This window comes from Haliotis asinina, chromosome 1 (assembly GCF_037392515.1).
Source record: "Haliotis asinina isolate JCU_RB_2024 chromosome 1, JCU_Hal_asi_v2, whole genome shotgun sequence".
Taxonomy (NCBI): Eukaryota; Metazoa; Mollusca; class Gastropoda; order Lepetellida; family Haliotidae; genus Haliotis; species Haliotis asinina.
This window is the reverse complement of record NC_090280.1, coordinates 12,424,164-12,448,246: the sequence shown is the minus strand read 5'-3', so window position 1 is coordinate 12,448,246 and position 24,083 is coordinate 12,424,164. Positions and strand designations below refer to the sequence as shown.

Here is a 24,083-nt window from a genome sequence, read left to right as displayed (position 1 = left end):
GTCATTTCTTCCCCACCTCCTGTTGTTAAAGTTGCCACCACCTCCGTCATGTGTCAGACATCAATTTCTTGGGTTGCGGATAGACACCTTTTAGATGACGTTTCTCAGATATCCATGCAACAGACAGACACATCCGTATCGTGTTCTCAGACAGAATTATTCTCGGACTCCATCAATGACGTTACATCTGAACCAGATTTTCAAAATGGTAAAGATGCCAGTAGCCATGCACAACTGTCAAAGAGTGAAAAGAAAAAGACAAAGAGAAACACCAGGGCTCTCCAACACGTTGATGTGCCCTCTGGGTCATCTATTGTAGAGGTTCACAATCCGTTTGAACCTTTAGAGATGGAGGTCAGTCCCACAGTCCCAAGCCATGGGAACAGACCCCACTCCCAATCTAGAACTCCTATTAAGCCTCCATGAGCTCCAATGCCATTATTCAATGGAATTGTAGGGGACTAAGGAATAAACTCAATGACTTACATTTACTTATACAAGATTTCAAACCGTCAGCATTTTGTCTACAGGAAACCTATTTTAAAGAAAATGATCACTTTGATGTACGACAGTATAATTCATACAATTATTATTCCCCTCCAGGGCCAAAGGCCACGGGTGGGTCTTCGATATTAGTGAGACGAGACATAATACATAGTCCTGTTCCTCTGAATACTGCACTTCAAGCTGTTGCAGTTCGTGTGACCATGCATATCGTTTTTACTTTGTGCTCACTCTATGTACCCCCTTCTTCTTCACTCTTTCACGCTCATCTTCAAGAACTCCACGACCAACTTCCCAAGCCATGTATCATCATGGGTGACTTGAATGGTCACAATCCCTTATGGGGAAGTACCCATACCAGCTGTAAAGGGAAAATACTGGAAGATTTTCTTTGTAACAACAATCTGTGTCTCTTTAATGATAACTCTAACACATATTTACATCCTGGAACAGGTACATATTCTTCTCTCGATCTATCCATAACAGATTCTGATCTCCTGAATGAGTTTGATTGGTCAGTCGATGATGACCTATGTGGAAGTGACCATTTTCCAACCATTCTAAAAGCTGTCACTCCGTCTGATGTTCCCCCGTGTTCCAGATGGAATTTCTCAAAGGCTGACTGGCCTTTGTTTGAAATGATGTCTTCAAACATATTACAACCTGAACTCTTCAGAGATGTCTCTGACCCAGTGCGATTGTTTTTGGATGAACTCAAAAAGATTGCTGACGAATGTATTCCAAAGTCCTCTACAGATCCTCACATACGTAAACCATGGTTTAACAATGACTGTAAACAAGCTAGGAAGGCACGGAAAAAAGCTGAACGCTATTTCCGTCGCCATCCAACGGTGCATAATTTGAATAAGTATAAAATTTTAAATGCTAAAGCCCGACGTACAATCAAGAACAATAAACGCCAATCCTGGCGAAATTATGTGTCGCAAATCAATTCACGAACGCCTATGTCCAAAGTATGGAACATGATCCAAAGAATTAAAGGTAAAGGTACTAAACCGAGCATCCACCATCTTCACAATGGAGATCAATTATTGACAGACAAGTCCGATATTGCGAATAAACTGGGCGAAACTCTTGCTCAACAGTCTTCCTCCTCTAACTATGCGCCTCAGTTTAAAAAATATCAAACACAACAAGAAAAGAAGATCATTAATTTCAATTCAGATAATGGAGAGGATTATAACGAAATCTTTTCTATTCATGAACTCCATGATGCTCTCGACCAAGCTCATAATACTGCTACAGGAGCTGATAACATCCATTACCAACTCCTGAAACATTTACCAGAACCATGCTTACACACCTTGTTAAATATATTTGATGATATTTGGACATCTGGTTCATTCCCATCATCATGGCGTGATGCCATAGTTGTGCCCATACCAAAACCTGGACGTGATCATACTGATCCCTCAAATTATCGTCCTATTTCCTTGACTAGTTGCGTTTGTAAAACTATGGAATGGATGATCAACAATAGATTAATATGGTACTTGGAATCCAATAATTTACTTACAAATATTCAATGTGGATTTCGGAAAAATCGAAGCACTGTTGACCATTTAGTCCGCATGGAGTCATTTGTTAAAAATGCAATTATTAACAACCAGCATGCAGTATCCATCTTTTTCGATTTAGAAAAGGCATATGACACTACATGGAAATATGGTTTTTTAAAGGATTTACATGATTTTGGATTACGAGGCCGTTTGCCTCACTTCATATCCAACTTTTTATCTGACAGGCAATTTCAAGTGCGGGTGGGTTGTACCCTGTCTGATCATTATCATCAGGATCAGGGTGTCCCACAAGGCAGTATTTTGTCTGTCACTTTATTTAGCATTAAAATTAACAGTTTAGCTCACGTTTTAAATGATTCAATCGATGGTTCACTTTTTGTAGATGATTTCAATATTTCCTGTTGCGGCAAAAATATGAATACAATTGAAAGACAATTGCAGTTATGTTTAAATGAAATAAATAAATGGTGTCTTGAAAACGGCTTTAAATTTTCTAAATCAAAAACGAATTGCATACATTTTTGTAGAAAATATAAACCCCATAAGGACCCAGAACTCTTCTTAAATGGCACACCCATCAAAGTTGTTAAGGAGGCCAAGTTCTTGGGTCTAATTTTTGATTCCCATTTAACATTCCTGCCACATATTAAATCCCTTAAAGTCAAATGCCTGAAGGCACTCGATTTGTTGAAAGTTGTTTCCAACTCAAAGTGGGGAGGGGATCATGCTACCCTCTTACGCTCATATCGATCACTGGTCCGTTCGAAACTCGATTATGGCTCCATCGTATATGGTGGAGCCTGCAAAAGTAACCTTAAACTTCTTGATTCTGTCCACCACCAAGGTTTAAGACTTTGTCTTGGGTCTTTCCGAACTTCACCTATTGACAGTCTATACGTCGAGGCTGATGAACCATCTCTTGCACAACGTCGTATAAAATTGTTTTTACAATACATTACTAAATTATATTCTAATGCATCTAACCCTGCCTATAACTCTGTGTTCAATCCCCTTTATGAGGATTTGTATAACAAAAAGTCTTCTCTTGTTCCGCCTCTGGGGCACAGAATTAAACCTTTCATTTCTTCTGCCGGCATTGAGCTGCAAAGTATATCGCCTTCCCGTCTTCTTTCTTCTCCTCCTTGGCAATTGGTTAGGCCACAAGTTGACCTAACATTAACTTCATTTAAAAAAGCAGAAACTAATGAATTACAATATAAACAAGAATATCATCATTTAAAAAACAAATATAGCAATTACAAATCCTTATTCACAGACGGGTCCAAGGACGGCGGCGCAGTGGCTTGTGCCACTGTCATTGGATCCAGAACAATATCATCTAGACTGCCAGATAACAGCTCTATTTTTACCGCAGAGGCTAACGCCATATTAACAGCTCTTAAATATATTCAGAGACACCCTAAACGTAAACAATATATAATCTATTCGGACTCTCTTTCGTGTCTTCAGGCGATTAAAAATTTCTCATGTAAACATCTACTTTTAATAGAAATTATTGAACTTTATAATGATCTTGCTACTGGCCAATACGACATCGTCTTCTGTTGGTTACCCAGCCATGTAGGAATCTCTGGTAACACTTTGGCTGACCTTGCTGCTAAGGCGGCACTCAACAAATCTGTGACACCACTTCTTATTCCCTATACTGATTATAAAGCTTCCATTAGATCTTACATCCGTGATCTGATGCAGAAGAAGTGGGACACCCAAGCAGGTATCAATAAATTACATGCAATAAAACCATATGTTGGTTACGCCTACTTGGGTTGTCGGTCCAGATATGAAGAGGTCATTATACGACGATGTCGTATTGGCCACACCAGATATACTCATGAATATCTTTTGAAAGGTGAGGATCCTCCGTTCTGCATCCCTTGTGATGAAATAATCACAGTTAAGCATGTCTTGCTTGACTGTGTCGAATATTCCATCACAAGGGACAATTATTTCAAATCAAGAACTACGAAGGACCTTTTTAGTAACGTAAGTTCTCATTTAATTATGGCATTTTTAAAAGAATTAGATTTGTTGTCTGACTTGTAAATAACTAAGTATTTTATGCTTGGAAGTTGAATTAGTAACTGAGATTGTTAGTGGCTGTATCCTCGAGGGGGGTTGAAGTACCGTAAAATTATTGTCCTCCTGAGAGGGTACGTAAGTCCCAAAACATTTGAAGTCAAATTTAATCTTCCATTTTTTGTAGCTGTAGTATTTCTGTCATTTTAATTTGTGGCTAATTTTGCATACAATCACCAGCAGATGACGGGATGGTGTAAATCCATCTAGGGACCATGCAGGTAGCGGAGGTACTGTAAGTCCCCATGGCCCCTAGTATGGTGATCTACCTTTAGCTGTTGGTGATCTATAGCCTGGTTTTATATTGTATTGTCTGAATAGTGATATCAGTTTTAACTTATCATGCTAGTTTTATTTCTTACTGTGATATTCTAGTTGTTTTACTGTCCGTCGTCGACAGGTTCTTACTATATACATAAATACTTTTTTCAAGAATGTTCTCGTCACGATATGGCTGCAATACTGCCGATGTGACGTTAAGTATTAACTCACTAACTCACTATTCATGATATGGAGTCATATGATATGTTATAGACCATGTTTCCGACCACTACCTCCATCACCATGCTCAGTGGTGCTTAGTCGTGGGCAATTGTTGTTCAATTTCCTTATGATCTGCAACTTACCCTTGAGTTAGCAGATAAAGCTGTTGCCCGTTTGAGAAGTCAACTAAAAGTCGCAGAAGTCCAACACCTGCTGGAGCAAGTAATATTCCTTCCTCCCAGCCCCAAAGATTAGGGTCAGGGCTACACGAAGCCTACTACACCGCAGGGTCTCCTTATACATAAATATCAACATATGTCATGTTTGGGATTTCACATTTTTAGTAAAGTACAGATTCTAGTACTTTTTTTAGTACTTTCCCATCCGGGATTCGAACTCGCACCCTCAGAGCCAGGCACCTAATCGCCAGCACACAAAGGCAGCCGCCTAGCCCGCTCAGCCACCGCGACTTTCACAAAATGCATTAACGTTTTGTCTGTGAATATATACATTTTTGATTGCATAAAATATACCCATTTAAACTGAAAACGCGCCAAAGACAGACTAGACCTGAACCCGAGGAAAATCAAGACTTGCTTCATTTAGGACTAAAGCATTGCAGTGAGGGCTGGGCAGTAGAGAAAGATAATGTCTTCAGGGACTGTGAGACAGACTAATGCTGGCCTCATATGATATTACATAATGGAGAAACTCACCGGTCTGTGATTATTTCTGTAACTGCCGGTATTGCTGCGACTAGCTGCGAATTGATGCGGCTTTAAGCATGATTTTTCTTATTCTCACTAACGTAAATATATTTCTCAGCTTCCAGACACTTACATATTTCCACTTACATTGGATATTCACAATTTCGTTTGTTAAATTATGCAGGACATGTTGAGGATTTTATGCACGTAGGAAATTGTAACGGCTCGCGCGGACTTATATACATTACCCTACACTTCGTGAATGTAAATTACATGCTTAGTATTTTCAAGCTATGCCATAAATTTGTTAACTGCTACTTGGGCAAGGAAAAACATGAAAGAAGCATGACCACAGCACTACTAGCATGCGCATGCGCCTTGACCTTGTGATAATAAGCATGCGCAACGCCAACGTCGAAAACGCGAGATCGCGAGAATGCGAGAAAAGGAAATGTCGCATTCTCGTGTTCTCGCGATTTCGTGTTTTTGTGGCCTTATTTGACAAGTCGACATTGCGAGATTGCGAGATTTGACAGCATGTTTAAAAGTCACATTCTCGTGTCGTCGACTTTTGACAAAAAGTTGATCTGTACCAAAAACACGAGAATGCGAGATCGCGAGAACGCGAGTACGCGAGATTTTGGCCAAACAAGGATTCACAGTCTGACAGACTCTAAGATGCAGTACAGGATAAGAGATGCTGTGGCAAGAAACAGCCCTTCAGGACCTATACAATAAACCAAGTCTTCCCATAACCGTTGCAGACAAAACGGGTCTTAGTCGGGCAGTAGTTGTTCAAGTATCATTTTCAACAGTACTGGGAAAGCTTCATAAGAACTGGCCAGACTGACAGCTTCAGGAAGACCCGTTCATCACAAACACTCTCGGGAATGGATTTAGCATTCCAGTGTCTGCGGCAAAGTGCAATATTTACTATTTTTCGTATTTACAATGTTACGGTTAAAAATTGTCGTCACAAAAGGTTAAGAAATACCCCCTAGAACCGGCAAAATATATAACATAATGCGTAACACTGAGAAGTTTGAAATTTTCAATAATTTGTATGCAGCTAGAGCAAGGGCATGATACAAAGCAAAATACAGAGATCCACAATAGAGTCAATTCTAAAGTAATGGGTCGTAAATATAATGTCAACTCACTGAAGTCTTGGTGGTAGAGTGAGAAACAGTTATGCAGAATGTAACACAGCAAGCATATGATATGTGCATGGGAAATCTGGTGTGTATGTGTGTGTGTGTGTGTGCGTGTGTGTGTGTGTGTGATATGAACTATTTGCTTTATCTATAGTATTTATTTTGATTGTGTTACGGTTAAGAATTTACCGTGACAAACTATTTACGAAATCCCCTTGTAACCCAGCAAAACAGAACAAAGACAAGTTGTTTCCGTTCAAATAATATATTCTTAAACCACGAGAGCGAGATATACAGAGTCACAAGTCAATATATCAATGCTGATTACAAATACATTTCAAGAGAGACAAAATCTAAGTCAGTGGGTCACAAAAATACAATATATCAAACTCACCAAAGTCTTGATGTGAGAGGGAACAGCTACGGCAAAGTGTAAACAAAGCGATCGGTGAGACAGCAGATAATGTTGACTCAGGATTTCAAGTGGCAGAGAAGTAAATCCAGCAGATAGGTATGAATATCAGTGAGAGTGTCGCCCTCCACACGGCAACCAGCCTATTTATACAAACTAAGTCACTTCCCGCAAGTTCGGGCACAAACTAACATAGTGAACACTGTAGAATGGTCTCGAAGCAGTATTCCGGAAGTGAAACATTGAAAACTAAGAGCAGGTAAATTCCGGAATGCCAGAATGCTAAAAGTGTTGACCAGATATTAAAACGAAATTTGGCCCATAATATTTACTATTCAAAACACTAAACATTGTGACCCAATAATAATCAATACTGAATTAATAACAAAATACACAGGAAATACATACTCGTAACAACTGTTTGATTTTTTTGCCAAGCGTTGATGCGGAAGATCATCACGACAACGAACTGAAGTGACCCCTGAAAATGTGGATTAGAACTGATCTTAAACCACCCATGCTTGCTATAGGAGGCGATTTAACGATGACTGTTCGCTTCCAGACAAACCTTCAGTGTCAGTTCCCAAGTCCACACCTGTCAGGGAGTCACAGACTCTCAACATATCCTGCTCTGTGGATGCCAACCCTGCAGCAGCCGTGACATGGACAAAGACAAGATGACAGCAGCTTTACTTCTCAGCCTGGATCTACTCTGACCATCAGTAACATACAGAGATCACAGGCAGGGACATATGTGTGTACTGCTACCAACACCCTCAGTCCTTGCGTGGGAACATCTTTACTACAGTCTGAATCTAGGGAGATGCCAGTGGATGTACAGTGTAAGTATCATTGTCAGAATACTGGACATATATGTGTACAGCTACCAACATCCTCAGTCCTTGTGTGGGGACATCTTTACTGCAGTCTGGGTCTAGGGAGGTGACAGTGGATGTACAGTGTAAGCGTCATTGTCAGAATACTGGACATATGTGTGTACAGCTACCAACACCCTCAATCCCTTTGGGGGTATGGCCTTAGAAACGACACTTTGTTAAATGCATGCATACTATCATTTTTGTAAAAGCTTTGCATCATGGTGATATACAGACAATAATGATGCAGTGATTTACACCTACTATCTAGATCGTACTGACACCACTGTTTCAGTTTTTGTGATGTTGGTCATGCGCAGTGTCAGAGTGGTGTACTATGTCATGTTTTGGATGTGTTTCCAGATCATGCAAGTATAAGTATGATGACTGCCAACTCCCGTAGTGGGTCGGTGACAGTCAATGAGTCTGATCCAGTGACCTTCAAATGTGAGTTGGATGATGCTGGGAATCCAAGGTCAGTTATCCGGTTGATGAATAGATCTGAGGAGTTGACAAGGTCAGATAACTCCCTGACAGCAACATACAGACTGGGGTCCGCTGACTGTAGACAGAGAGGGAACTATTCCTGTACCGCCACTAACAACACCATGGAACCTGTCAGTCAGACGGTGGAACTGCTGGTCAAATGTAAGCAAGATCAGTAGAACTGTGGAAAGTAGCAGCCATAACAGCAGCTGTAGGTGTTGGGGCTTTTTATCACGTTTAACATGATGGTTGTGGATACAGCAGATCATACGAAATAGTAAAACCATTTTGAAGGTCTAGCTACTTAGCTTTCAGCTTTTTAGTAAGCCCTTTCCAATGACAGCTGGTGTAGTTACACCCATTAAGTATACAAATAAGCTTAAATATGTATGTTACTTATTTATTGTTCCTTAGCCTGCCTCGTGTTATATTGCTTATTTTCATTCCCCATCGACAGTTAAGTGGAAACGCGAATGCCTTTCAGCTCCCTGAATGGAGTTCCCTCCCTTATCACACCTCGCATCCTCCCCCAAAACGCATCCACATGAAGCTGTCCTCACTCTCTCCTTCATCACCCAAACGAACCCTCAAAGGTGTTCATTGATACCATCTACAATAGCAGTCATCTGATAACCCTATAGTCTTCGCGAACGGTACATGTACCTCATCACCAACGACCACGGAGCAGTCAGCAGCCATTGTACCTCATCGACGTTGGACGCTCCATGCAGAATCCTTCAGCCTATATGACTTCGTGGAAGATATTACTAGGAGGGTGGTATAAGCTTAGGCACAGACGTGGAATCAATCAACGGCCTGTGCAAAACCTACCGTTTGCGTGAGCCCTACAATCTGTTTGAACCCAACAACCTGGGCGAACCTTATATCATGTTTACACTGGGCTTGTGACTGACGTACGACTGCAAAAATGCCTAGTAGCGATGGGGTCTCAGTGAGATCCTTATCGTCACCTAAATCATCATCACAAATCGCCCTGTCGTCACCTAATAAAATCATCACAGGTCGCGATTTCTCGCTACCGGGCATATCGAGTTGTGCAAGTGTATGGAACGGTTCAAAACACTCGCACAAGTTTGCCGACTGCATTGGTCTAGCATACGTCATATTTGGGATTACACTTTTTTAATAAAGTACAAATTCTAGTACCTTTTTGGGTTGTGTCCCATCCAGGATTCGAACCCACACCCTCTAAGTCAGGCACCTAATCGGTATCTGACTTTGTGTGCTGGCGATTACAAAACTATATTCTAACAAATCTAATGCTGCCTTTAACTGTGTCTCCAATCCCCTCTGTAACGCACTAAGAAATCATCTCTCGATCTGACTCTTGGGCTCAGAATTAAGTTACCAGATATTTCCACTGCCGACATTGAGCTGGAAAGTACATCTCCATCCTGTATTCTTTCTTCTCCTCAGCAGTTACTGAGACCACAACTTGACCTAACACTGACAAAGTGTTAAAAGATCAGAAACAAATGCATTTAGATATAAACAAGAGTATAACAATTGCAGAGTAAATATAATACATACATGTCCGCATTTACAGATGGATGGTGGCGCTGTTACTTGTGCCAGTGTCAATGGATCCAGAACAATCTCTGCTAGAGTACCATGCAACAGTTGTATTTTCAGAGCAGAAGCAAATGTTACGAGAGTGTATTTTCTGTAAATTGTATTGTTGATTAAGTGATAATTAATATAGGTCACAAGTTTAGAGTTTTGAGTGATAGTTACTATGGGTCACGTTTCGTATCTTATGTTCAGTGCTATTAATATTTTAGCTGCAGGCCTTTAAGTAAGCGCTCTAGATTTGCCTCTTTTGACTGTTTTTTTTACTTCCGGGAGACTACGAGAAGGTTCTCATTCGGCCAACATCAATCTGCATGACTTTGTCAGTGCTTGACCTACATGACCGCTGCCTGACTGCTCACCTCGTTACATTCAGTATCACTGTTTCTCACTCTCAAACCAAGACTTTGGTGAGTTGATATTATATCTGTGACCCATTATAGTTACTTTAGATTTGACTCATTTGCATTGTACATGAAACCTCTGTTGTGAATATTTGTATCTTGCTCTTGTTTGCTCAATACATATTATCGAAAATTTTAGATTTTTCAGTGTTATAGTTTGCTGGTTCTGAAGTGATTTCTTGTACCTTTTGTCTCGGCAAATTATTAACCATAACAGAAATGCCAAATGAACAGCGCTTGAATATATTTTAAAACATACTAATTAAAACCTTTCTTTCTTGGCAGTAAAATATATCTCTTTCAAACATCTGCTTTTAATCGATATCACTAAAATTGATAATGATCTTGCTACTGACTGGCAAATACGACATCGTCCTCTGTTGACAATTTGCAAATCTTACAACACAATGGCCGCTTTTGCTGGTAAGGCAGTACTCTACAAATCTGTGAAACCACTTCTAATCCCATAGTCTGATTGCAAAGCTACCATTAGGTCGAGCATCCGTGACCTTTTGCAGAAGTGGGACACTCAAGTAGGTATAAACATGAAATAAAACCTTTTATTGGTTATAACCTTCTATTGATTACACCCACTTGGGTTGTCAGTCCGGATTTGAAGAGGTCATCATGCAACGATGGCGTATTGGCCACAGCAAGTGTACACGTGAATAATTATTGCATCCCTCGTGGTGTCAGAGTCATTGACAAGCATGTCCTGTTTGGCTGTATTGATTCTTCCATCACAAGGGACAAATATTTCAGGGCAAAAACAGTAAGTAATCGTTTTAGCAATACTGACTATCACCTAATTGTTGAAGTTTGAAAGAAACTGAACTAACTGATAAATATGTATTGATGTGGTTTGTATGTAATTATATATAGCTTATTATTGGTACGTATATTAGCAACTAAGATTGTTACTGGCGGTATCCTCTAGTACCGTAAATTCATTGCCCTACTGAGAGGATATGAAAGTTAAAAAAAATGAGAACATGAGAATTGTTTCCACAGTTTTACTCGTAGTGTTATTATGATTTTCGTTTGCGGCTAAATTTGCCAACAGCCGAAGCAGCTGAAGGGATTGTGCAAATCCAGTTGGGGTTCACGCAGGATGCAAACGTACTATAAGTCCCCATGGTCCCTAGTAGGGTGATCTACCTGCAGCTGTTGGTGATATTATGTACTATCCAAACCATGTTGTTAGTGTAGTCAACGGCTCGTTAAAGGGTATTAATTACCAACATCAATCACGGTGATGGACAAGTTGACACTAGTGGTTTTAATGACCACTGACCGATACGTGACCCGCCAACAGAGGGCTATGGATAAAAAAAAATCCTGACTGAGGGCCAGACAGAACTGAGCTTCTCTGCCGTCCTAACAAGACGTGCAGGTCGGTTTGCCGGTCTGACCAGTGCCTTGACCATATCGACTGGTAACTTGTTGTATATACTGTTCATATATCTCATGTAACCAATAAAATCGCTGCTGTTGAGGAAACCACCCCTGGCGTTCGTCATTTGGTCGAGAAACCTGGAAAACCTGACTGGAGACTCGTGCAGTGTTACATTAGTTTTATTTTTTTTTTGTTAGGACTGTGATAATCTAGTTGTTTTTCTTTCCTTCGTATAATGTAATGTAATGTAATGTAATGTAATGTAATGTAATGTAATATTTCTTAGGAAAGTAAAAAATATTCTCATTCACTTATTCAAAAGTCGGAATTCAGTCACACGATTGCATTTTGAAGACAAAGGAGGCAACTCCAGGGTGAGTCATTATATGTTCGCTTCAGGAACTGTAAGGCATTGCAGTTTCCATCTACCCGCTCCAAAGAAGAAAGACAGGCAATATATCATGACTTAGGATAAGTATAAAATATCACTTTTGTCATAAATATTACACATTTAGAGTGAGCTATTGTCAACAAGATGTAATAGTATCTTTCCTTTGAACATCAAGGAATGATTTCCATCAGGCTCCACTCGACTAGACGAGACAGTAGCCCCGCAACTCACATACGCCGCTACACTGGGTGGCAACGTGACCGTCTCTGTGACAGTCCTGACCTACCCCCTTCCTACGTTCACCTGGAGTAGATCCGTCAGCACCAGCCAGGACCTCACTGGTTCCTCCAGCCCTGTCTCAGACATCTCAGTCACAGCCAGACTACACCTTACCAATCTCCAGCAACAGGACTTCGGAAACTACTGTGTCACCGTGGACAACGGCGTGGGTGGGTCACTGACATACACAATCAGCGTAGTGTCTGCAGGTGCGTTATGATATCCTGTCACAATTGTACCAGATTCAACATTTAAATCCTTTTGACAGAGACTGACAATGGGTGGTAAGTGTCTCTTGACGAGAATAACTAAGTGGTTACCCTGAATTGGTTTCAAGGATTTGCAGTTGATCAACGAGTCCTCAATGAATGGTTCTTCTCAGATGTTTCCAACCAGGAAAAATGAAAAGACTGGACCTAAATCTAGTTGACATTTCATAATCTCCCAAACAGTGGAGAAAAGACTCTACACAATCATTATAGGCAACATGTACCTGACGTCAGCATTCCCTGTGAATGGGTGAAATTATACAGTAGATGTCTATTTGTCAACGTTTATGGAGAATGTGGAAGAACGCGGCCTTATGATCTGCACAGATCCTCAGATGCATATCTTCATGTCATTATTTATCCAGATTCTCGGAAATATCTGCTGTTTGCTGTCAGTGGGAGATTATTTCTGTTCAGAGTCATACCTTGCTACAATAAGTGACTCTGTGGCTATTCACAATTATATAACAGCTCCCGTACTGGGAAGTTCCCAATGTGCCTGCATCCCAGTTTGCCTACACTGTTGTCAAACTAAATCATGCAAGACTTGTTACTGTACTTTAAAATAAACTCTAATTTAAGATTTCAACATTCTCTAATTATAACATCCATTCTCATAAACATGTGTTGACAGGACCACCACAGACACCGACACAGTTTAGAGATCTGGATAATGCAACAAAGTCGTCAATATGGCTGTCATGGCTGCCTGGGTTCAATGGTGGACACCCTCAGACGTTTCTGATTGAATATCGTCAGTTTGGTACAAGGACGTGGATTGTGTATAATTCCTATGATGACACAGGCGAGATGATGGTGGCGGATGTGACTGGCCTGATATCTGGAGAGATTTACATATTCCGAATACAAGCTAGAAATGACAATGGGGATTCTGAAAGATATGTTTTTGTAGAAACTGTAACTGCAGGGGGTAGGTGTTATTCAATTTGAACTGCAAAATAATAAAAATAAAAGTAAAATCTAATTGCACTTGTAAGCGTCAAGTGGATTTAAAATCTGAACATAAGGAATCTGCGGATGTTTCCTGTTTGTGCTAAGGATTAGCACAACATCACATTATCTGTGTTCACTTTACTTAAATGTTCATCTGTTTTATGTTTACTGACGACTTCATGGATATTTAACATTCAAAGTTAACATGTGTATCTGTGTTAGATATATAACATGAGTGAACTAGTCAGTAGTTGTACACAGCTCTTTTTGTTCTGTTCTGATTTGCAAATGCATTTCCAGTTATCACTCAGACATCTTGTCATCAGTGTACAATTACACACAATTAGTACTCTTCTTTGACGATATTCATTTTATTTTGTAGATCAACCAAACCAACAAAAACTTGAACCTTCTTGCATCAGTACAGGGGTCACAGCGGGAGCAGCAGTAGGAGGCATACTTTTCACTTTGCTCATTGAGGGCATTGTTATGATGGCACTCTACAAAAATGGGTATTGTCTCAGAAATAATCCTAAAGGTATATGGTTTCATTTTCGTTGTCAAAGGATTGAATATTACCTGAAGTCAACAGACATATTTCAAACACAATGAACCATGATATCGAGTAGTGTATTTGTAGTGTGTATAACGACTAAATTTCTTTTTATGATGTATTCGTCATTAGTACTTACAGAAGAGATCTTATTTGCACCAACCCAAAATACATTGTATGTTAAATGTTAAAGCTCTCAGGATTTCGTATACAATTGACATGACGCGTCTTCATGTGAGTTATATAAAATATGCCATGTGGCTACTCTCGTTTTCCAGGTACTGGAGCCCTAAAAAGGTAATTAATATTCCAAAGTCAATTGCAAGAATTGATAAATAAAGGCTTAAGAAAAATACACGTATTACCGAATGAGGTCAGTTGTGCGTTTGTCTATCATGAATCTGTCAGAAACCTTCGTTTACATTTTGTATCACCAGGAATCCTGAAACCGTGGAAATGGACAACAGAGACTATTCATCATTAGGTAAGTCCTGTAGTGTCATGATTTCCTTGTTGTTCATATGACGAATGTTAGGATCTATTTAGAACTGACTCAATCATAATATTTTGACATTTGTTTTAGATCAGATCAGTGCTCCAGATCAGTATTCCAATTTGGAAGAGGAATTAGAAAAACAACAATACACACAGTTGAAGATTTATGAGAATACGAAAGGTATATGAAGATGGTGTTTTCTTTAACAAATTACAAGTGAGTGTGAGTGAGATAACATTTTAGATCGCATCGCATTATTTCAGCAATACTGCAACAAGACAAACATATACACACGTCCATTTTAAATGCAAGGTCAAAAGGAATTTCTTCATACACACTTGTCACTTTCAAAATCGTTTACAATTTGGGACACAATGACGCCAATTTTCTTATTATAGCAGCTTTATGAATTCATCTTTCAAATATGTGACAACACAGCTGTGGACGGGATTGGGATTAATTGATGATTGGGACATCAGTTGTATTATTCCCTTTTTTATACCTTGAAATACACAATACCATTGAATGGGACAAATAAAGCAGAACTTGACAGGTTATGTAACCCGTAAATCATATATATATATGTATGTGTGTGTGTGTGTGTGTGTGTGTGTGTGTGTGTGTGTGTGTGTGTGTGTGTGTGTGTGTGTGTGTGTGTGTGTGTATAGGCAGCTGACTTTGTGTGCTGGCGATTAGGTTCCTGACTCTGAGGGTGCGGGTTCGAATCCCGGATGGGACTCAATCCAAAAAAGCACTAGAATTTGTACTTTACTGAGAAAGTGAAATCCCACATATGAATGGCAACGTGTAATCAGAGTAGTATCACCTCTAAATTACAACATATTGCAAACTAATGTGAAATGCTGATATTAATTATAATGCTTATGACTAATGCTGATGCTGTATACACCATATACTGATATCTAAGTGTTAATATTATATTGAAAGTCATAATAAAGCTAATGTTAACAGTACTTCTAAGTACAATGTATAGTCTAGGATATAGGTGACAGTAACACAAATCTATGTTACTACCACATCGTAATACCACATGCACAGATATATTTCCTACACATTCGAATTCTTTTAGGTAGTTTATAATGAGATGCTCAGTACATGTTCCAGTTTTTAGTGAATGCTGGTTAAAAGGGAGTATGAATTTTATTTTGTTCATGTGTTATGTTAGAATAATGATTTAGAGGAGATCACGTAGAAGAAATACGAAGCCCTGAAATCTTATCGGGTTGTTGTAAAAGATGAAGACTCAGTGTGTCAAGGATTTATTTTGGAAAGTGTCAAAATGATGTAAGGTTAATATTTCAGCTATAGATAAATGGTTTAGACAGTTAAGTGACCTTTTAAACTGCGCATCCTTTGATGATAACATTGAGGATGTGTGTAGGGATGTGGATGATTGACACTGATATTTTTATCATGATCATTTAATTGTGCTACAATTTATGATTGTTTTTCAGTGAAGGTATTTTTAAACTTGAAACTATTAACATTAATAAATCACAGTGATTGGATGGACTAGCTACTCAGAACTATATACCATCTATATTAACTAGACTGTATAACAAATTGTATGACAGTTCATTTTGTCAAAAGTTGGGTGAAAGCATAAATCTGGTGATACAACAGATCTAAATAACTATTAGGGAATTCCATGGATCAGTGCCTTCTGCCAGTTTCTAGCCCCAATAACCTGAAACTGGTGTGATAAGAATAATACAATTGTAGAGGCTCAAGCTGGAGTCAGACATGATTATGCAACAACAAACCATATTTTCACAATGCAAGTTATGGTCACTAAATATCTGTCAAAGACAGATGTAAGATTCTACTGCATTTAACTTACTTTTCCGAGGCATTCGACTCTATCAATCACACATTACATTTCGAGAGTTTGATAGAAAAGGATGGAAAGGGAAAATTTTGGAAATCTATTATCAACATGTATTCTACCCTGTGTGCTTGTGTAAGAGATTATTCAGGCTTATCACCTTATTTCAAATTTAATATACGTACCCACCAAGGATGCACTCTGAATCCGCAGATGTTTATTATATTCAGAATCAAACGTTCTCACATGTCGGAGGAAGATGGTGGAAGAGGTGTCTTTATACCAACTCAAATTCCCGATGTTGTTTTTCCATTATTTGCTTATGATGTTTCAATTACACTGAACCAAAACAGTTTAGCACACTGGTGTAAATGGGTCTTTAAAATGATAATCCTGCTCCAACATGTCTGAAATTCAAACGTTTACACTGTCAAATCTCTTGGCATTGATGCATGACGAAAACTCGAAATGTACGTGCATTTCTTTCAGATGTTGATGGTATTCTTGGGAAACGCATTTTCCTGTGTCACACAGAACAAAACTATCCAGTGGTCGAATCTTTAATGCACACACACTAAGACATTCACCAGAACGTCAAACACGTTCAAATTTTTCAAGCATTCAGCATGAGCCGTTGAGGCATGCCTGACAATCAGCGACACGAAGCCATTGGGAGACTGCAGGCTGGTCCAACCTATCAAAACGTGGCGCGTCATTTCAATGTGCACAGGACCACGATTTCACGTCTCTGGGGATGTGTGCAAGAAACTGGCCAAGTCAGAGATCGTCCATGCTCGGGTAGGCCCCGTAAAACAACGCCCTGGGATGATCGATACTTGGTGACGTCATCTCGATGTCACAGGTTTACCATTGCACCACAGTTGGCCCGGGAATTGCAACATGCTACAGGCACTATTGTTCACCCTCAGACTGTCATGAATCGCCTACACGCCGCGGGACTGCATGCCCAGTGCCCAGTGTTTGGGGTACCCTTGACTCAACGTCACAGTCAGGCACGTTTACAATGGACACGCATTCACCAACGATGGCGTCGTCCACCATACATTATTCACAAATCACGATTCTGCGTCGATTTCGCTGAGGGAGGCGTTGGGTATGGCGTCGAGCAGGTGAACGTTATGATGTGAATAATATCATTGAACATGCCCGATATGGCGGAGGGAGCATTATGGTTTGGGCTGGGATCCATGCCGAGGGTAAAACGGAATTGATTGTTGTCCGGGGAAAACTCAATGCACAACGATATTGCGATGAAATCATCAGGCCAGTTGTTATCCCGTTTTTGCAACAAAATCATGGCTTTACCATTCAGCAGGATAACGCTAGGTCACACACACTGCCATGCTAACCAGGAACCTTCTTCAACATCACAATGTTCAACCTCTGCAGTGGCCAGCAAGATCGCCAGACTTCTCTAACATAGAACATGTTTGGGATATTCTTGGCAGGAGGGTCCGAGAATTTCACCCCATATTGATAAACTCCGTGACCTTGAACTTGCACTCGTACATGAATGGGGTAAAATTAATGTTGGTGAGTTCAGAGCAGTTTTGACAGCATAAGACGTCGATTCACATCTGTGTTTCGGGCCAATGGAGGTCACACACGATACTGACATTTGTGGCCTCAGACCCCCTTCTCGAGCTTGGGAGTGTGGACACGTTGTTGGGAACACTGAACACGGTTTTTGGTGATTTTCTAAAAATTTTTATGCTGATTTTTCCGATAAATAGTATGATTTGCAAATGCAAACTCAATTTTGGTACAATATGATTTATGTCATTTTGTGAACAAGTGTGCTAAACGTTTTTTGTTAAGTATATATCAGACACTGCTTTACAGTACCAAAATTCACATTGTTGACAAATTCTGTGCAGAAACAGTCAGTCTCATTAAAACCAAAATTATTATTCTCAGAAGTGGAGGTCACACACGATACTGACATTTGTGGCCTCAGACCCCCTTCTCGAGCTTGGGAGTGTGGACACGTTGTTGGGAACACTGAACACGGTTTTTGGTGATTTTCTATTTTTTTTATGCTGATTTTTCCGATAAATAGTATGATTTGCAAATGCAAACTCAATTTTGGTACAATATGATTTATGTCATTTTGTGAACAAGTGTGCTAAACGTTTTTTGTTAAGTATATATCAGACACTGCTTTACAGTACCAAAATTCACATTGTTGACAAATTCTGTGCAGAAACAGTCAGTCTCATTAAAACCAAAATTATTATTCTCAGAAGTGGTGGTCCTCTCTGTTTATGAGAGGTCTTTACTAAATTGTGAACATGTACAAGATATCTCGAGGCTGTGGTCACTCATAAATTGACATGGCATAAAGCCCAGCCATGTTTAGCCACTCAAAAGTAAAGCCATATTGTCCATTTGTAATTACCAAAGATATTTTGATGTATCAATCACAATGACATTTTTAAGATATTTGACTCCATGACTACACCTAATTTAAACATATGGATCCAACAAACTGAAACTGAAAAATTTTAAGTTCTGTGAGACTTTTCTCAAAGTAAGCAAGTATGCCAATCACTAGCTTGGTGCTTGAAAGGTGTGGCAGACTTTCACTGCAATATCACTGTACCTCGAGAAATTAATGTACTTTGCGGACTGGTGAAGCTACAACACCACAACTTCTTTATCAAGCCTACCACATGCTCCAGTCTCTCGATATTAAAAATCCACCTGAACAACCACCTAGCATCTATCTTCAAGCAGCAATATATGCATCCTTCAGTATTACTACTTCCTTCAAGATTGTTGCTACTCACTTGACTCTTAAATGTCATTAACAATTCAAATCTTTTCTTAATGTTTAACAATACTTGACCTCCTACCATATCAACGGAAAGTTATAAACATGTTCCGCTGAAACTACTAGCATTGGAAACCAACCACCAGTCAAATGCACCCTAGGATCAACCTCTACCTTTACTGCCACTCTGCTGGTCTGAACTACGTTGAAAACAAGCTCCATGTCTGTCGTACCTGTGGTAAATATTCTGAAATAAGAAAGAAGTGTTTACAACCCACCAGACCTACCCTCCAACAACTGAAACCTTTGTGCGTTTCATTAACGCAGGACACCACCTGAACAGTATATCCACCATTACAAGCAATTGACCTTGTATTTCAATCTTCACCCTTTATTAAACATATAAGTATTATTTATGTTTGCATTTTCTTTGGATTGAAATAGAAGGTGTGTCTGTCAATCTATCTGTTGTCATGTTATGACTCTTTCCTTCAGCTGAAGCTGCAGCTGACACAAGTACCTATAAAGGCGTGACAGAGACTCCCCCTGTGACCTATGAGTCCATCATGACATCACCTTACCAGAACACTGGGGCACAATCTCAAGGTAACCAAACCAGGAAAGACTCATGGTGATTGAAATCTTAGTCATCGTCATGGATCAGTTTCTCCAATGAATAGTCCAAAACCATCTAAGTAAATCATATCTCCTCTATTCTACCATAATGTAAAACAGTTGTATTTAAGAATATTATCAGGTCATATCCTTGTTTAGTAACATGCCTTTCTGTCATTTTCAGATCCTGGCAATGAAATCCACTAGTTATGCAGAAGAGTTTACGTTGTGGCGTCAGTTTCAGTCGCAAACCATGGGGCACATCAGTGACTTAGATTTCTTTGTTATGGGATTATTATTTGTTCTTCAAATTGTAATTACATTATGTTATGTTTGTCAGACAAAGTGATAGATGCACAACCGTACGTTTAGAAATACAAACCATCCTTCTCGACAAACAGGTGAAATCATATGTGCAAAGTATACTCATGCTTGCTCATACATTTCACACTAGAAAAATGTTCACATTTACAAGCTTGTAAATCTATTGTAAAGATGATGTTTACAAGACATTTACAATTTTGGAAAGATGATGTTTATCAGACATTTACAATTTGTAAAGATCCACAAGGGGAGATAACTGGTGGGTGATTGTAAAACGGTCCGCAAGGCCTCAAATTCACACCTAATAAATCCCAAAGGCTAATTACAGTTTGACCCCTCGACATAATTAATGAGGTAATTGGGGCGTGAAATAAGAGTGGGACAGACCACTGTTAGGGGCAGAATGCTGATGCTCTTACTACAGTGTTCGGTGGAGAGAAGATGCATGGGTGTTTCTTTCACTATGCGCAAGCTGTTTAGAAAAGAATACCGACTCAGTATTCCACTTATTTTGTGTTTCGGAACAGTAAATAACAATAACCATAAACAATATCACCTTGTCACCTCTGATAAGATGCTAAATGATAGATATTTTGTTGTGATAACATAACACATGACAATATATGTTGCTATGAATCATGTGGTCGTTCCAACCTTTACCAATAGAACAAGTGATGCACATGGGATAGATTACCTTTTGAAATAATTCACAATCATATTTGATTTTTGTTGTTTCTCTTTATTCTTCCTTTCTGTGGTCAGCCCACCAATAATCCACCATAATCCCATAAAATCATTGAGGCATGAAGTCCCATAAGCCGAATGAACTGTACCTAACTGAATAATTTTAGGCTTCGTGGGACTACACCTATTGTACATGGGCTAGTTGCAGTTAACACATACACTGCTATATTTAACATAACTAAACAATAACCTTCAGGAATGGAACCCCATGACAGAAATGTGCCCTGGACAAATAACAGGTTGGAGGTTGGCATGGGAGGTTATAGTAACTTGTTGGAAAAGCCCATCCCAACGTTTTCGAGATGATAAATTTCATGTTGGACTGGAGACGCAAATTAATAAACTGAACAAGGTGCAACATAGTGCTGGCCAGACACTGCTCCCAAAGAAAAAGAAACATCAAGACCTCCAGAGAGAACTGCCCACCGTGGAACATAGGGAATTATTGATATGTTGTATTATTTTGATAGGTTATCTCATGGAACGAAACTTTCTTAAAGGTCACATACAAAGGAAAACCCAACTTTGCAGATTCTGATACCTTTCGGTATGCACTTACCGAAACAAATCATAAAAAATGCCAATTCAACCAATAAAGAAAAAAACGCGATGAAAAAAAACGCGAAATCGGAGCTCAAGCGATTCCCCCAGCGCTGGAGGAAGAAGTTGTTTCAACAGTTGTGCTGCGCTGCGCCCATAGCGCATGCGCAGTGAATAGGTTCGCTGAGCTTGAAACAGTGTGCATGCCCGAAGAATGAGGTCGTGAGCAGTAGTCTAATGTTGGTTGTGTACTCAGACAAGTAAATAATCTACTCGTTACATAAAAAAGACATGTTGATTGTACGAAGCAGCCTCTGTCACAGAGAAAGTTTAATGTCTGGTTTATTGACACCTATATGTGTGGCTGCCTGTCTGCTAAAGACAATATGCAACACACAGGTTCAATCATTGACCACATGCAATTTAAAATTGACACCTATCAGGTTATACGCCATAAACAAAATGAATTGATTTATGACTCATCCACCCGAGTCCTGTCTCTGCCACACTATGTAATTAGGCAGGTGTGATACTTGTACACATGACATATATTTATGTCTGTGGATTGCAAACTATATTCATTTTTCTCGGATGTCTGGATCTGACAGAAACTGGTGCAAACTCTTGTCAGTTTGAAGTCCTGCTTTGTACTTGGACGAATAGCAATTTCCAGCCACGCAGTAGTTCACAATCTCTACTGAGAGTTTTATTTGATCTAACGCAAATTCAGAGAACATGTATTTACAAAAACCAACATTTCAATACATTCTTTATAGATAACAGCTTCTTCTAGTGTACATGATTTTGTATGACAACGATATATGAATCCATACTGAAGGACGCATCAAGTACAATAAAAGAAGTTGTTATCCATAAAGAATCTTTATGGGAAGTAGGGAAGTAAGCCCAAGTAAAAAATATTGCCCTTTTGAACCGGGATTGTACGCTTATAATTGTGTTTATTTGGGTTTTTTTTACAAGCATCACTGCATGTGATATGTCATGAATCAGTGTTAATTAGTTTTAATTATGTTTGGTTTTAGATTGTCCCAGAATGGCTATTGAATTTGGTTGTTACGTAAAAGACAGGGAGCCACTCTGGGAATATACCTGTTGTCTTTCATGTGTAAACTGCACCCTGAGTAATGTTACAAGTACATATAACCTCACAAGAAAAACAAATTACATAAGACTCAATAATTTAGTGCTGCACCACACCTGTCGATCTCTCGTTGCCACATCTCGTTTCAGGGCACCTATTGCTTGCCACATTCTGTCCACATTGCTCCATTATCTGCAGGATATCCTCTGCGGGTAGCTTCTCTGAAACTGTAGCATTTCCAGTTATTTGCAGAAATTACGTCCAAATGTCAGATATTGACAGGCAATTCCCATTACCAAATATACAGATAGATCTCTTGTTAATTACTAGATTTGTATAATCAAGCATATACAGTCTTACACTTACAGTATCTCTTGTCAAGGTTGAAGTGTTCATTCTCTTCAGGTTCGCTGTCTGCAATTAGAAACAGTAGTATGTGACACTTAAACATCATATACATAACCATGAACGATGTCACCTCATTTATGTTGTAATTACTTTAGCCAGATTCACAAGCAAGACAAAGTACCTGATAACATGAATGTATCCGCTGTAGTTGCACAGGCCGTTGCCGTAGAAGTGGACGTTAGCGGTTTAGCTGCTCTATATTGACTGGTCTTCCTTGTTCTCGCCCGTGGACGTGATATCCCATTCTGGAAATAATTCACATGCATGTTTAGACAATTATCATAATGAAATATATACAAGATACATGTCATACCTTGACATGCCTATTTCGTCGGTTGAGGTAAAAATGTGAACACAGTTACTATTGTCTGGGTAGCGACTTATTTCACGACTATAGGATTACCTTTAGTTGAGATGGAATAAGGTTTGACAGTAGTATAGGGAATGATAGTTCTGGCTCACTTTCAAGAAATGTCTCTACAAAGCCTTATTTAGTAAATAAGGCTTTGGTTGGGCCCTTAGCTCTTGCTACTATTACCCCTACTACAAAAAAGTTGGCGGTAATTACTGTGCCTTGGTAGGAGGTAACACTGTGCCGTACGGTACGATCAATAATTCTTCTCTTACAAATCCCCTACCCGGCCCATCCCTCAAGTAGTACATATCCACTTTATCTATGTTGTAAGTTTTGACTGACCATATAGGATCGGTGGCTCGCTTACGGCTATGTCATGTTTATATCGATGAAACAGTTTAACGTGAACCGCCTACGATCTCTTTGGTGTTCATAATAAAGGCTTGCTGGGCTTTTTGTATTCCCTGTGCTATGTACTTTTTTTTCTCGTCCTCGCTGATAGCAGACTTACGAGACTTGGACCGAATATCTTGTTTCATTCCGTTATATTTTGTGAGTTCAGAGAGGATTGAACGAAACTCCTCTTCTGAGATCTTACTGTCAGAGAGTGCCGTGGAAATACGCTCACTCACTGTGTTCAGCTTTGCTTCGGCCAGAACCCTGATCTCGTCATGTTTCAATGCCTTACGATTAAGTCTGCGTGATACTAACTTAAGCGCCAACCCTGCCAACCCTGCCACCCCAGCTGTTATTTCAATACCTAA

The 24,083-nt window shown here is 39.5% G+C and overlaps 1 protein-coding gene across 1 annotated transcript; it reads left to right on the top strand.

The window, feature by feature from the left end:
- Nucleotides 1-7,847: 7,847 nt before the first annotated feature.
- LOC137291444 (synaptogenesis protein syg-2-like) lies at nucleotides 7,848-21,519 on the top strand. The gene is made up of 10 exons (XM_067822830.1): nucleotides 7,848-7,859; nucleotides 8,137-8,421; nucleotides 12,232-12,528; nucleotides 13,223-13,519; nucleotides 13,925-14,080; nucleotides 14,374-14,392; nucleotides 14,533-14,579; nucleotides 14,679-14,771; nucleotides 19,727-19,837; nucleotides 20,031-21,519. The coding sequence occupies exons 2-10, from the start codon at nucleotides 8,154-8,156 to the stop codon at nucleotides 20,051-20,053; spliced, it is 1,311 nt and encodes a 436-aa protein (XP_067678931.1). The 5' UTR covers nucleotides 7,848-7,859; nucleotides 8,137-8,153; the 3' UTR covers nucleotides 20,054-21,519.
- Nucleotides 21,520-24,083: the final 2,564 nt, after the last annotated feature.